The sequence below is a fragment of the Gossypium arboreum genome, chromosome 2, assembly GCF_025698485.1.
Source record: "Gossypium arboreum isolate Shixiya-1 chromosome 2, ASM2569848v2, whole genome shotgun sequence".
NCBI classification, from domain to species: Eukaryota; Viridiplantae; Streptophyta; class Magnoliopsida; order Malvales; family Malvaceae; genus Gossypium; species Gossypium arboreum.
Window position 1 is genome coordinate 37513880 of NC_069071.1, and position 16430 is coordinate 37530309.

Here is a 16430-nt window from a genome sequence, read left to right on the forward strand (position 1 = left end):
AAAATAGTTGATAGTGTGATAGACTTTGCTGGCGGTCCCCAAGCTCGTAACTAATCTCCAAAATCTATAAAACAACAGCAAATATAAACACACACAATAAGCTATCATAGCTTAGTAAGTCATAAGCAAATAAACAACTCAAAGACATAATCAACTCAAATTATAATATCATAATCACATTAAATCTCAAGCTTACAATTTCATGTGTTATATATATACTTTCACATATAAATTATTCATGGCCAAATGAACTTATATAAACATTAAAAAGTATCATTCAATTTCCAAACCAAAATATCATTATCATACCAAGTACATATACACTTATATACATGTATTCATAAATCAAAGTATAACAATCATATACTTATTTATTTTATATGACCGAATATACCATACAAATGCACATATGTTTACATTAGTAACTTGTATAATTTCCGTCACATATTAAATGGCCAACTTACCTTATTTTCAAATAGGTAATTAACTGACCCATACCTGATCGTTTTAGCTTGTTTTACACATTCGATCACAACTTATCATTGCACGTTGAACCGTTCGAAATTAAATAGGATACTCAGATAATCACACATATCGTACGATGCAAACGTCCCAAACGTGGTCTTACATGCTATCTCATATCGATGCCACTGTCCCAGAAAGGGTCTTACACGAATCAAATATGATGCCGATGTCTCAGACATGGTCTTACACGTAACCACATATATCGAAGCCAACGTCCTAGAAGTGGTCTTACACGAGAACACATATAGGAAATCCTATGTCATGACATATGTATCCTAGCTATTCCTAAGGTTCATACGGGGCTTCTGAATGTTGTAACTCGGTCAAAACGATTTTGTAAACATAATTCCCTATGATATTCACATTTCGCTAACAACATATACACTTCACATAATTCATTTTAGGATAATAAGCTCCTATTTATTTAAACTAAACAACATTTATTTGCTTCTTGTTTTCCATCGATCCAAATCCGATTTCTTTGTTTCTTTATCTAAACATATTCAAATTAAACTCATTCAAACATATTTTTACTAAATTTTGTCCATAAACACATAAATGGGAAAATTACTATTTTACCCTTGACATTTTACACTTTTTACAATTTAGTCTCATTGCACAAAACACAAAATATGCAAAATTTCAATATATAATGCTTAGGCCAAATATTCATCTTCTTCATACAAGTCCATATATTTCATTTATTTCACATTTTAGTCCCTCAATATATTATTTTTGCAATTTAGTCCTAATTACTCAAAATCATCAAAAATTTTAATACAAAACATATCAATCCAAAACATGTCTTTCATATTTCATCAACTAACATCACAAAACTCAAATATTCATCAATGGCATAACTCAAAATATTCATCAAAATCAGAAATTCAAGCATGGGTTTTGTACATTACACTGCAACGATCTCAAAAACGTAAAAATTATAATAAATCGAGGTAGTTACATACCTTAATCAGACTCAACAATGGTCGAATGCCCTAGCTTTATTTCTTTATTTTTTGTTTAATTTTATTCGGTCAAAACTAGAAAGACAAACACTTGTGTCTTTATTTTATGTTTTATATTATTATTACTTATTAATCATTTTAATTTTATAACCTTTATAATAAAATTTTAAAACCATATATTATAAGGTCACTACTGTCCATGATTTATAAATATGTCTAATTGCAACATAAATTCCTCCATTTAAAGAGACAACAACAATTAAACCCTTACACATTAAACTATCAAGTTTTCATTTTACGCGATTAAGCCCTTTTATTTAATCGGACACTCAAACAACAAAATTAAATCATGAAAATTGTACACATATAAATTCACACATAATAAACACATAAAATAATTTTAAAATATTTTTCTAACTCAGATTCGTGGTCTCGAAACCACCGATCCGAATAGGGTCTAAATCAGGATATTACAAAACCATCTAGAATACCCTGCTAGACGTAGAAAACTTCGAATCTCAGATATTGTCTTAGGCGGCTTCCAATCCAGAACAACCTCAATTTTTCGAGGATCAACCCTAATCCCATCAGCAGATACCACATGTCCTAGAAATATTACCTCTCGTAAACAGAACTCCCATTTACTGAACTTGGCATACAGTTGTTTCTCCCACAAAATCTGCAGAACAACTCGGAGATGTGCATTGTGATCATCTTCAGTTATTGAAAACACCAAGATTTCATCTAGCGTTGGAACACTCGGTTCATCAAATCCATAAAAGCTGCTGGTGCATTTGTCAGTCCAAACAGCATCACTAGGAACTCGTAATGACCATAACGAGTCCTAAATGCTGTCTTGTAAACATCAGTCTCTTTCACCCTTAATTGATGGTACCCCGATCGGAGGTCAATCTTAGAGAAAACTGAAGCTCCCCAAAACTGGTCGAATAGATCGTCTATGTAACACCCTAAACCCGGCCCAGACGTTATGGCCAGATCTGACGTGTCACATGGACTTAAGACTTAGTATGCATTCGTTGGTTTAAGTGATTGGGGTGGTCTTTGTAAAAACAACGGTTGGATGAAAATCTGGTTTATCAATCTTTAGGCTATCCATTTGTTGTGCTTGTTGAGTATTGGAAACGTTCATTAATTATGAAAACCCGCGGAGCCTAATACTAGCAGTTTCAACATAGTATAAATATAATCAGAAAATAAAACCATACTAGAAAAAGAAATTTAAATACCACCCTTATTACAACTTAAAACCCAAAATTAAATCAGAATAAAAAATAATAAAAATAAACTAACTTAGAAAAACCAACTTTGCAGATGATGTGGCCACTCCGAATCCCTCACAGCTCCAAGCCCACTATGGTTGGGGATTTCTGCAGAGATGAAAATAAAGGTGAGTTCGGTAAACTTCGATGTGTAACATAACCCAACCATAGCCCAAAACAGATCAAACCTCGAGTCGACTTATCCGGCCTTGGCCCAAGATAGAAATCAGAATGAAACCCATAGGCCCATAGCAGATACAGAACAAATATATCATGAATGTAGAAATCCCAACCCAGAGCCATCCACAACACCCCCGTACCAACCTTACACCATGTGGGGAGACTACTCGACCCACCTAACCGCTACACACCACAGAAATTTCAGCGAGGCTGCCAGATATTGTGACGAAGTCACCAGATACAAATATTGTGGCTAGGCCACCAGAACAGATATATATATATATATATATATGGCGGTTAACCAAAATTGCAAATGAGGTTGCGGATATTGTGACGAAGTCACCAAAACAGATATATGTGGCGAGGCCACCAGATTGCAGTGAGGCTGCCAGAACGCTTCCTCCATCAATATAACCCATGTCCTATGCAACAGAAATCATATGTCATGGCATACGTATACAGAAACAAAACATCATGCTTTTCAGAAAAAAATAACCGTAGAGGTAAAATCGTAATTTTGCATGCATAAGGGTATTTTAGTAATTATTACCTATTGCTAAGGTTTCATGCTCATTCTAACATTTACCAAGTAATCAGAAGTACATACCTTGTCTTTTTACCAAAATACGCCCGTTGGCCCATTGGCCTGTTTTCGGCCCATTGAGCCCAAAAATACCGTTGTGCACGAAAATACACACTCTGCACTCTAATCATCCAAATGCACCATATTCATTAACAACTGTCTCACTAGCGGTCGCATGCTCACGAGTTCACAAAATACCAACGTTTTGGTATTTTTGCTTTTACCGATTCAGTGTAAGGGAGGGTGTCGTTTACACACATGGTTGATGATGATTGATGACGATATCTCCCACGCGATAATCCTACAATCGATCACTAACACATTAGACTTACGAATTAACGATAACTAACATAAATCCACGTCAACTAACCCAATCATCACACAAGTTAGTCATTTACGCACGAGGGGCCAAAATAGTCATTTTACCCTCCAGGGGTAAATCGGTAGTCCTACCCTACAGGGGTATTTTAGTAATTCTACAACTTATCCACTTGGGCCTACGGACCCATTGGGACCACATGGCCCATTTTAGCCCATTCGGCCCGAAATAGCCGTCCTACTGCTAGAGTAATGATAAATACACACCTGTTAGGAGACTGCAGTTAATCCGCGCTCCAAACACTCTTAACTGACGCTCAACCCAAACGAGCACGTCACAAAGCGAAAGGGATCAGCCAAGAAGGGTATGCCTACTCTCCTCATGGTTTGCTCTATTTAAAGCCAGCTCTCCATCTACTCTTATGTTAGATTCCCGATGTGGGATCCCTCTATCACCAGAGTTTAAAACCAACACCAACTCTTGCCGTCCCAACATAGCAAAATAATCAACCTTTGCGTGCCAAGGGATTCGAACCAAAGTCCTCTCACATGCTAACTCACGCCACCACCACTAGGCCATCAACTCATTTGTGTCATAAATCCAACACATTAAACTTTAAAGCGCACCTACTTGCTTCCAGATTTATTGAAAAGAAAAACCAAAATATATTGCAAGAGCCAAGACTTGAACCTTGGACCCCTTGCTTCCTCTATGGCGTCATTTCCTTGTCCCCTAAGTGGCGCCACCTTGCCACTACACCACACTCCTTTTTGTGTCATCTTTTACCCTTTTTACTCTTAAAAGCCCAAACGCCAATTGCATCACCTGTTCATAAAATTAAAATTCCGAAGACTACCACGGATTTAAATTAAGTTTGGGCCTTCCAAAGGCCCACTAACCTACTAAAATATATATTTTAACCAACCAGAACACACACAAATTTTAGAAATCACAGAAACACAGAAAACCTGAAAATTGGGGCGTTACAACTCTACCCTCCTTAAAGAAATTTCGTCCTCAAAATTTTACCTGCCCAAGTAGCTTCCTCTCTGTCATGATTACGCCGCAGCACCTTTACTAGCGGAATTGATTTCCTCCTCAAAATCTTAACATCTCAACCTAAAATCTGCACAGGCTCTTCCTCAAAAGTCAAGTCTGTTTAGACCTCGATCTCTGCAACCGGCACAGCTTGAGTAGGGTCAGAACGATACCGCCTTAACATGGAGACGTGAAAGACATCATGATTCCTATTCAACTCTGGAGGTATCTCCAACTGATAAGCCACTGGACCCACTCGCTTAAGAATCTGATAAGGCCCAATGAACGGCAGATTTAACTTGCCTTTCCTCCCAAACCTTAATATTTTCTTCCAAGGCGAAACCTTCAAGAAGACCATATCACCCACAGACTCAATTTCCTTGCGCTTCAAATCTGGATATGACTTCTGTCTATCAGATGCTTCCTTCAACCAGTCTCTAATCAACTTGACCTTATCCTCAGTATCTGCCACCAACTCAGGTCCCAGAACCTGTCATTCACCCAACTCGGTCCAACAACTAGGTGTACGACATCTTCACCCATACAGTGCCTCATAAAGAGCCATTCGAATACTTGCCTGATAACTGTTGTTGTATGCAAACTCTGCCAACGGTAAGTAATCCTCCCAACTGCCTCGAAAGTCAATAACGCATCCCCTCAACATTTCTTCTAGAATCTGAATAACCCTTTCCGACTGACCATCAGTCTGAGGATGAAAGGCTGTACTAAAGTGCAACCGCGTACCCAACGCCTCATGCAACTTTTGCCAAAACCGAGATGTGAATCTAGGATATTGATCAGAAATAATCGACACTAGCACTCCGTGAAGTCGCACTATTTTCGCCACATACAATTTGGCTAACTTCTGAAGTGAGTAATCAGTGCGGATAGGTATGAAATGAGCGGATTTGGTCAACTTATCCACAATTACCCAAATCGAGTCCTTCTTCGACGGTGTCAAGGGTAACCCACTCACAAAATCCATGGTTACCCTCTCCCACTTCCAAAGTGGTACTTTCACTGGCTGCAAAAGTCCGGAAGGTAATTGATGTTCAGCTTTCACTTGCTGACAAGTCAGACATTTTCCCACAACTTCTGTTACCTCTCGCTTCAATCTAGGCCACCAATACAACTCCTTTAAGTCACGATACATTTTACTCCCTCCAGGATGCATAGCACAAAGACCTCCATGAGCTTTTTTCGTAATTGCTTGCCTCAAGTCGAGTCCTTGAATACAAACTCTACCTCGGTAACACGTAACTCCCTCACCGCTCATCCAACTCGAAGTATCCCCATTCTTAACCTGTCGGAATCGAGAAACCAGGGACTCATCCCTCAACTATTTTTCCTTAATCTCATCCACCCAGGTCAGCCTAACTTACAGTTTTGCTAACAGATTACCGTCATCATAAAGACTCAAACGAGCAAACTGGCTCTCAGATTAGATACAGTTCTACGACTTAGGGCATTAGCCACCACATTAGCTTTGCCTGGGTGATACTCAATCGCGCAGTCATAATCCTTAAGCAACTCTATCCATCTCCGCTACCTAAGGTTCAGCTTTTTCTGAGTCAGCAAGTACTTAAGACTCTTATGATTTGTGTATATAATACACCTTTCTCCGTACAGGTAATTTCTCCAAATCTTAAGCTCAAAAATTACGGCTGTCAACTTCAGATCATGAGTAGGATAGTTAACTTCATGTGGTTTAAGCTGTCGCGATGCATAAGCAACCACTTTACCCTCTTGCATCAGCACACAGCCCAACCCTACATGTGATGCATCACTGTATACGGTAAAATCTTTTCCAAACTCCGGTTGAATCAGTACAGGTGCTTTGGTCAGAACTTTCTTCAGCTTCTCAAAAGATTCCTGTTGTTTCTCAGTCCAAACAAATGGTACTCCCTTCCTTATAAGCTTTGTCAAAGGCGCTGCCATCACAGAAAATCCTTCTACAAACCTTCTATAGTACCCAGCTAAACCCAAAAAACTTTGAATTTCTGACACTGACCTCGGTGGCTTCCATTCCAGAATTGCTTCAATCTTTTGAGGGTCCACCTTGATCCCTTCAGCAGAGACAACATGCCCCAAGAAAGTTACCTCTCTCAACCAGAACTCACACTTACTGAATTTCGTATAAAGCTCCTTCTTCCTCAGCATTTGCAGTACAATATGAAGATGCTCATCATGCTTTTCCTCAGTTTCAGAATAAACCAGAATATCATCGATAAAGACGACCATGAATCGATCCAAGTATGGCTGGAACACTCGATTCATTAGATCCATAAATGTCGCAGGTGCGTTCGTCAACCCAAATGGCATAACCAAGAACTCATAGTGACCATACCAAGTTCTGAATGCCGTCTTGTGAATATCCGCCTCCTTAACCCTCAACTGATGATACCCAGATCAAAGGTCAATCTTGGAAAATACTGAAGCTCCTCTAAGTTGGTCGAATAAATCATCGATTCTCGGCAGTGGGTACTTGTTCTTAATCATCAGTTTGTTCAACTGCCGATAATCGATGCACATTCGCATTGACCCATCTTTCTTCTTTACAAACAACACTGGTGCTCCCCACGGAGACACACTTGGTCTAATGAAGCCTCTATCCAATAACTCTTGAATTTGGGCTTTCAGCTCCACCAACTCCTACGGTGCCATCCTATAAGGTGCAACGGACACCGGTGCCATTCCAGGCAACAAGTCGATTCGAAACTCAACCTCTCGGTTCGGGGGCAAACCCGAAAGCTCCTCTGGAAAATATCTTGAAAATCCTTGATAGTTCTAACTTTATCCACTATCAGATCCTCAGTTTCTGATTGGCTTACAAATGCCAAATAAGCCTCACATCCCTTTCGAATCCACTTCTTCGCTTTCAATGCTGACACCACATTAGACAGATAATCCCTATGCTCACCTATCACCAAAACCTCCTAATCCTTTGTAGTCTTTAACATCATTCGCTTAGCAGCACAATCCAGAGTAGCCCTATGCTTAACAAGCCAATCCATTCCCAAAATGAGATCGAATTCTCCGAAAGGTAGCTCGATCAGATCTCCAGAGAAAACTTTTCCTTGAGTTTCTATAAGCACATCTCTATACAATTTATCTACCCTAACTGAGTGACCCAAAGGACTTAGTACAGATACCCCACTCACGGTCTCCTCAGAGTGCAGACCCAGCGACCCAGATATAGCACATGCAACATATGAATAGGTAGATCCAACATCTATCAACGCAGTGTACAGCATACTGGAAATTAGAAACGTACCAGTTATGACGTCAGGTGCATCACCCTCCTCTTGGCGATGAGCTGCATACATCAACACCAGCTGACGAGCCTCAGCAAATCCAGTACCCCTGCCAGGCGCTCCTCTTCATCGAACGTTTCCATTACCACCTCTGCCTTGCCCATGTCCTCTCAAAAACTGTGGTCCACCCCTCACTGGTTAAGCGACCCTCTGCTCTAAAACTTGAACCTGATCTGGTTCCTGGGGACAATCCTTAACCCTATGCTCCATAGATCTGCATCGAAAACAAGCACCAGAACATTTTCGACACTCGCCCATATGCATCTTCCCACAATTCCTACAACCTTGCGGTCTAACAGTATTCATTGCTACTGCTCGAACTGGCTCCATTACCCTTGCTCTTTTAACATTCCTATTCATACCACCTGAAAGTCTTGAATCTCTCCTAAAATGGTTTCGATCTTTCTCACGATTCTATTTTTCTGTATGCTTTACTTCCTCAGCTATCTTAGCTTTCTCCACTAAAGCAGTAAATTTACGCTCCCTCTGCGGAGCAATCAAAAACCTTAAGTTCATCTGTCAGACCATCCTCGAAGCGTACGCTACGCTCATACTCTGTAGCGACAATCCCAGAAGCATGCTGGCTCAGTCTCAGAAACTCAGACTCATACTCAGCCACTGACTTACTCCCTTGAACCAGGTTCAGAAATTCTTTCCGGTGAACCTCCACGTAACTAGCCTTAACATACTTTCCTTTGAAGGCTATCTTAAATAGCTCCCAAGTCACACTGTCAGCAGGAGTTCCATCTCTCACCGTGAGCCACCACTGATAAGCCTTATCCTTGAGCAACCATATGGCTCCCTTCAGCTTCTACTCCACAGAGCAGTTCAGATCATCCATAATCCGCTCTGTGGCTTCTAACCAATACTCAGCGACATTCGGAGCTACACCAGATACGCCCCTAAATATCTCTGCTCCATTGGCCCGGAACCGCTCAGAAATAGACCCTTGAAGTTTGTTTCTCGTACTTGCCCTAGCAACCCTTTCCAAAACTCGAAGCATTACCTGGGACAGACCATCGTCCTCGGTACCTCGATCATGAGACTCTACCTCCGTTGCCGGTGGTACCGGTGCATCTGTTACCGGCACATATCCTAAAGATGAAGATTCAACCTGAGCATTACCTCGGCCAAGTCCACAGCCTCTTCCATGAGCTGCTCGTGTACTCATTTTGTGACAGCCCAAAATAGACCCTAGCCGGAATGTGGTTTCGGGACCACAAAACCGAGGCATAACAATAATTTAAAATTCATTTCGATGCCTATAATATGTGAGTATTCATGTATGACATTTTTTGATGATTGATTTAGTGTTATAAAGGTGAATTTCACTAGAAAGGACTTGTGTGAGAAAATTTAGAATTGAGATAGGCAAATGTGGAAGTGGCCTATTGATGCACACTAGGAAATGTTGTCCTTGCATGTCAAATTCCCCAAATTTGACTATAGTGGCCGGCCATGGTGATGAATATGGGCAAAAGAAAACATGTCTTAAACATGTTTTGCTAGTGGTGCATGTTTGAAATAATAAAATAAGAGTATGAAAAAAAAAAGAAAAAAAAATGTTCATCTTTCACCATAGCTCTTGGCCGAATGTCCTAAGGAAAAGAAAAGAAAAATTTTGCTCATCCATTTTCACTTCTTGGCCGAAAATACTAAGGAAAAAGGGGGAGGATTTTTACTTCATGCTTGGTTTGGAAGAGATCTAGAAGGAGATTTGGCTAAGTTTGCATCAAGATTAAGGTATGTATGAGGTTGTGTTAGGAGTTTCATGCATGACTTGGTTGCTAACTTGATGTGCATGTTAGCCATGGCTCAAATCTTTGTTATGCCATGGAAATGGTATTTGGGCAAAGTTGTTATGGTGATAAAGCCATTGCATGCTAAGTGTGAAGCTTGATGATGATGCATGCAATGATGGATTTTCTACTCATGAGTAAGATTTTGAGTTTTCTCTTTGTTTTATCATGATTGAAGTTGAAAAGGAGCATGATTGTCATATTCGCCATGATGCATTCTTGAGCATGATTCATGCTTCTTGCATGTTAGTTAAAATTTGTGTTTTGGATGGCTATGGACACCTTGAAAATTCGCCATGCTCATATATGCATATATATGATTGCAAATTATGTTTTGGTTATGAACTAAGTGATGAATATATTGGTTTAAAGAAGAAGATGTGGAAGAATGCTTGTGAAATTTCAAGCACAATTGCCTAGCACACATGTAGGTGCTTGATGCTATATTATAAGTTTTGGGCCACAATGTGCAAAGCATTAATTAGTAAATTGCATGCTGTTTTTGTGAGGTATTAAGTGCAAAATTGACCTCAACATGTACATGAATCTTGACCTTGGGTAGCCTATTGAAGGCCTTAGCATTTCCTTGATGCTCAAATAAATTGTATTGAATTGCTTGATGTAGTATAAAATGTGCATGACCATTGTGTATTCAAGCTAAAGAGTGGCCATATGACCATTTAAAATCCTTGTCATATTCGCCATAAGCAAGCACAATGAGGTTTTAATAAATTGAATTTGTTTGAATTAGCTCAAGAGCTAAGAGGGCCACAATTGGACAAGGGAAGGAAAAGGTGATTGAATAGCCGAAAAAGCCGTTCGACAACATCCGAGGTAAGTCCTCAAGAAGTGACCTTACTTGAATTATGTGAGATGAAATATGGTTGTGTATGATTATTGATTATGTGTGTATGAGTATTTGAATTCCACCGGGCTAAGTCCCGAAGGCGAATATGCTAATGATTATAATTGTGTTTGAGCCTTAGTAACGAAAATGAAATATGTATGTCCAATGATTATTGATGTATGTGTGCATGAGAAATTGAATGATATCGGGCTAAGCCCAAGACAATTATGCTGAAATTATATCCGGGTTAAGACCAAGGCAATTGTGCTAGTGGCTATATCCGGGCTAAGGCCCAAGGCATTCGTATGAAGTTATTCTATCCGGGCTAAGACCAAGGCATTTGTGCACGTGATTATATCCGGTTATATTCCGAAGAATCTTGGGCTGGAGGTGAGTGTTGGTTGCTGAAATGAATTCAATTAGTACACTCGGAAAGCCCAAAGGATAAGGTACGTTATATGTGCATTGGAAAGTCGACATGTTTGAGCAACATTCGCTCAATCGACTAATGAATTTCAGTTATTGAATTGATTGATGCTTTGCGAACTTATATAATGATGAAGTATGAAGTAAGAATGTGTATTAATGAAATGATGCATTTGGCTATGTGAATGTATTGCTGTAATTAGAGTTGATTATATTCCTTGAGACTTACTAAGCATAAAATGCTTACCCGTTGCTTTGGCTCTTAGTTTTCTAGATTTCGCTCAAGCAATCGGATTTGGGATCGTTGAAGTCGAAGTCATCCACACTATCAAGCCTCCATTTTGGTATAAATTTTTGGTTGAACTTGAGATGGCATGTATAGGACTACCTCTTGTTTGTTAAATATGTTGTAATGTAAGTATGTACGGCCATGCGAAAATGGCTCGAAAAGGGAAGCATGAACTTAGACTAATTGTGGGTTGTATGTATATATTTCGTGTCATGATGTGGCTATGGCTTGGAAATGGGAATGTTGGTCATATGATCAGCCATTGGCATGGTTAAAATGATCATATATGAACCTATGTATGGTAAGACTAGTTGAATCATGGAGACTACCAAATAGGTAAGTCCTATCTTAAAACAGATGCTGCCAGCTGCAGTGGCATGAATGTGAAAATCACCAAAATTCATAGGAATGGAATTAAATTGTGAATAAGCTATGTAAATGAACCTTGATGAGTCTATTTTCATATGGAAGAAACGAAATGGTCATAGGAGTTACAGGTTAAGAGATATTAAAGCTATTGTGAGACAGGGCCAGAATGGTTTCTGGGTTCCCTGTCGCAACTTTAAAAATTCACTATAAATTATCCAAAAAGAATTAGGAGATATACCTTATATGTACAGATTCCATTTTGAGTCTAGTTTCATTAGAAACAAACGAAACCAGCATCAAAGCCCTGTACAGAGAGATATTCAAGTTATACCGCGCGAAGGTCAGAGCAGTCGATCCCTGTAACATGGGTAACTTTAACTAATAAACTGTACCAATTGGCCCGACCAAAAATCCTAGAAATAAATCCATGGATGGATATATGAGTCTAAATTCAGGGAAAATTTACGAAACCAGTTTCCGAGTTTTGAAACTCGAGATATGATTTTTAAGGCGACAGTGACGCAGTTTTCCAGCCTGACTGGAAATGTCAAATTGGTGGGCAAAACATGTGAACTTGGCTTGTTAACCCCTCGGGTCCGACACCGGCGATGGTCTCGGGTTTGGGGTGTTACACATTTCGTATTATCTGATTAAGAATTTTATAAATCAGTTTAATATTTCAGTTTTTATTACAGATGTCTTCTGAATAACAGTAATTCAGAGTTTCAGTTTGTTTCCTTTTGCGGTAGCCTAGCTACAGTCTCAGTCTACTTATCAGAGTTTCTATAGTTCTAGTGTTACCCTAACTAAAGTACCATGATAAGGTTTTGTACAAGCATATAACAAATATTTCAGAAACAATCAGAATGGCCCAGAAAACTTACAGACTTGGGCCGGAGATTCAGTGTGCCACCTTCTAAAAAAACCTAATTTTAGAAAACCGATTTTAAACTATAAAATCATCTATTTGTAAAGAGAAAATATTGGAAACATTCTCGAAAACAATTTATAATCAAGTTCCAAAAAAAATGATTTTTGAAAACCTTTATTCAGTGTTTCTTTACAAACTCTCGTTTTTAGACCCATTCCACAGCCGATTTGTTGCAACTTGGCTCTCATACCACTAAATGTAACACCCCAAACCTGGCCCAGACGTTATGGCCAGATCTGACGTGTCACATGGACTTACGACTTAGTATGCATTCGTTGGTTTAGGTGATTAGGGTGGTCTTCGTAAAAACAGCGGTTGAATGAAAAGCCGGTTTATCAATCTTTAGGCTATCCATTTGTTGTGCTTATTGAGTCTTGGAAACGCTCATTAATTTTGAAAACCCGCGCAGCCTAATACTAGCAGTTTTAACATAGTATAAATATAATTAGAAAATAAAACCATAGCGGAAAATGAAATTTAAATAGCAACCTTATTACAACTTAAAACCCAAAATTAAATCAGAATATAAAAATAATAAAAATAAACTAACTTAGAAAAACCAACTTTACAGATGATGTGGCCACTCAAGATCCTCACGACTCCAAGCCCACTATGGTTGGGGATTTCTGCAGAGATGAAAATAAAGGGTGAGTTCGATAAACTCGATGTGTAACATAACCCAACCATAGCCCAAAATAGATCAAACCTCGAGTCGACTTATCGGGCCTTGGCCCAAGATCTGAATCGAATGAAACCCATAGGCCCATAGCAAATATAGAACAAATATATCATGAATGCAGAAATCCCAACCCAGAGCCATCCACAACACCCCCGTACCAACCTTACACCATGTGTGGAGACTACTCGACCCACCCAACCGCTATACACCACAGAAATTGCAGCGAGGCTGCCAGATATTGTGACGAAGTCACCAGATACAAATATTATGGCTAGGCCACTAGAACAGATTCATATATGTGGCGAAGCCACCAGATTGCAGTGAGGCTGCCAGATATTGTGACGAAGTCACCAGAACAGATATATGTGGCGAGGCCACCAGATTGTAGTGAGGCTGCAAGAACGCTTCCTCCATCAATATAAACCATCCCATGTAGCATAAATAATATGTCATGGCATACGTATACAGAAACAGAACATCATGCTTTTCAGAAAAAAATAACCGTAGAGGTAAAATCGTAATTTTGCATGCATAAGGGTATTTTAGTAATTATTGCCTATTGCTAAGGTTTCATGCTCATTCTAACGTTTACCAAGTAATCAGAAGTACTTACCTCGTCTTTTTACCAAAATGGGCCTGTTGGCCCATTGGCCCTTTTCGGCCCATTAAGCCCAAAAATACCGTTGTGCACGAAAATGCACACTCTTCACTCTAATCATCCAAATGCACCATATTCATTAACAACTGTCTCATGAGCGCTCGCACGCTCACGAGTTCACAAAATACCAACGTTTTGGTATTTCTGCTTTTACCGATTCAGTCTAAGGGAGGGTGTCGTTTACACACATGGTTGATGACGATTGATGGCGATATCTCCCAGCAATAATCCTACAATCGATCACTAACACATTAGACTTACGAATTAATGATAACTAACATAAATCCACATCAACTAACCCAAACATCACACAAGTTAGTCATTTACGCACGAGGGGCCAAAATAGTCATTTTACCCTCCAGGGGTAAATCAGTAGTCCAATCCTACATGGGTATTTTAGTAATTCTATAACTTATCCACTTGAGCCTACAGACCCATTGGGACCACATGGCCCATTTCAGCCCATCGCGGCCTGAAATAGCCGTCCTACTGCTAGAGTAATGAGAAATACACACCTATTAGGAGACTGCAGTTAATCTATGCTCCAAACACTCTTAGCTGACACCCAACCCAAACAAGCACGTCACAAAGTGAAAGGGATCAGAAAAGAAGGGTATGCCTACTCTCCTCATGGTTTGCTCTATTTAAAGCCAGCTCTCCATCTACTCTTATGTTAGCTTCCCGATGTGGGATCCCTCCATCACCAGTGTTTAAAACCAACACCAACTCTTGCCGTCCCAACATAGCAAAATAATCAACCTTTGCGTGCCAAGGGATTCGAACCAAAGTCTTCTCACATGCCAACTCACGCCACCACCACTAGGCCATCAACTCATTTGTGTCATAAATCCAACACATTAAACTTTAAAGCGCACCTACTTGCTTCCAGATTTATTGAAAAGAAAAACCAAAATATATTGCAAGAGCCAAGACTTGAACCTTGGACCCCTTGCTTCCTCTATGGCGTCACTTCCTTGTCCCCTAAGTGGAGCCACCTTGCCACTACACCATACTCCTTGTTGTGTTATCTTTTACCCCTTTACTCTTAAAAGCCCAAACGCCAATTGCATCACCTGTTCATAAAATTAAAATTTCGAAGACTATCACGGATTTAACTTAAGTTTGGGCCTTCCAAAGGCCCACTAACCTACTAAAATATATATTTTAACCAACCAGAACACACACAAATTTTAAAAATCATAGAAACACAGAAAACCCAAAAATTGGGGCGTTACAGTCTATCCTCGGTAGGGGGTACTTATTTTTAATAGTGAATTTATTTAGTTACCGGTAGTCGATGCACATACGCATGGATCCATCTTTCTTTTTTACAAATAGAACCGGTGCTCCCCATGGAGACACACTAGGTCAGATGAATCCTCAATCCAGTAATTCTTGAATCTAAGCCTTAAGCTCCATTAGCTCCTTCGATGCCATTCTATAAAGTGTGATAGACACTAGAGCTATACTAGGCATGAGCTCAATCCCAAACTCAACATCATAGCTTGGAGGAAACCCAGGTAGCTCATCGTGAAAAACATCTGGAAAGTCCTTAACTGTTCTGATATCTTTAATAGACGAACCCTCAGAATCAGAAATACGTCTCACAACCCTTACAAACCAATTTCTTGGCCTTCAGTGCAGAAATCACATTTGAAAAATAATTCTGACGCTCCCCAATCACAACTACCTCATCACCTTCTGCAGTTTTCAGTACCATCCGTTTAGCATTGCAGTCCAAATTCACTTGATGTTTAACTAGGCAGTCCATTCCCAGTATTAAGTCGAATTCTCCAAAAGGGAGTTCCATTAAATCCTCCAAAAAGATCATTCTTTGAACCTCCAAAGGTACATCCTTAAATAGTTTATTCACTCTCACTGACTGCCCTAATAGACTCAACACAGTTACCTCACTCACAGTGTTTTCAACCAATATACCCAAAGTCTCAAACACAGTGCAAGCTATATAAAAATGTGTAGACCCAACATCAATCATTGGAGTATAAGGTACATTATGGATAAAGAACATACCCGTAATAACATCTGGGACGTCTCTATCCTCTCGGCAACGTGCAGCATAAAATAGTACTGGCTGCCTTTGTAACACCCCGTACTCGAGACCGTTGCTGGAGTCGAACACGAGGGGTTTGCAGACTTAAATCACTTATTTGCACAGTCCATTTTAAATTTCCAGACGAGCTGGCTAACTGCATCACTGTCACCTTCAA

At 39.6% G+C, this 16430-nt stretch overlaps 1 protein-coding gene across 1 annotated transcript; it reads right to left on the minus strand.

Annotated features, from left to right (window-relative positions):
• Positions 1 to 15603: 15603 nt before the first annotated feature.
• On the minus strand, positions 15604 to 16198 carry LOC108466156 (uncharacterized). The gene is made up of 2 exons (XM_017766513.1): positions 15893 to 16198; positions 15604 to 15786 (listed from the first exon to the last, which is right to left on the minus strand). The coding sequence occupies exons 1-2, from the start codon at positions 16196 to 16198 to the stop codon at positions 15604 to 15606; spliced, it is 489 nt and encodes a 162-aa protein (XP_017622002.1).
• Positions 16199 to 16430: the final 232 nt, after the last annotated feature.

Bases quoted from the DNA above. Each gene is read 5' to 3' on its own strand.
- LOC108466156 (XM_017766513.1), bottom strand. From the start codon at position 16,198: ATGATTGATGTTGGGTCTACACATTTTTATATAGCTTGCACTGTGTTT. The intron at 15,787-15,892 runs GTAGTTGTGATT...TCTGATTCTGAG, and splicing joins AAACTGCAGAAGGTGATGAG to GGTTCGTCTATTAAAGATAT.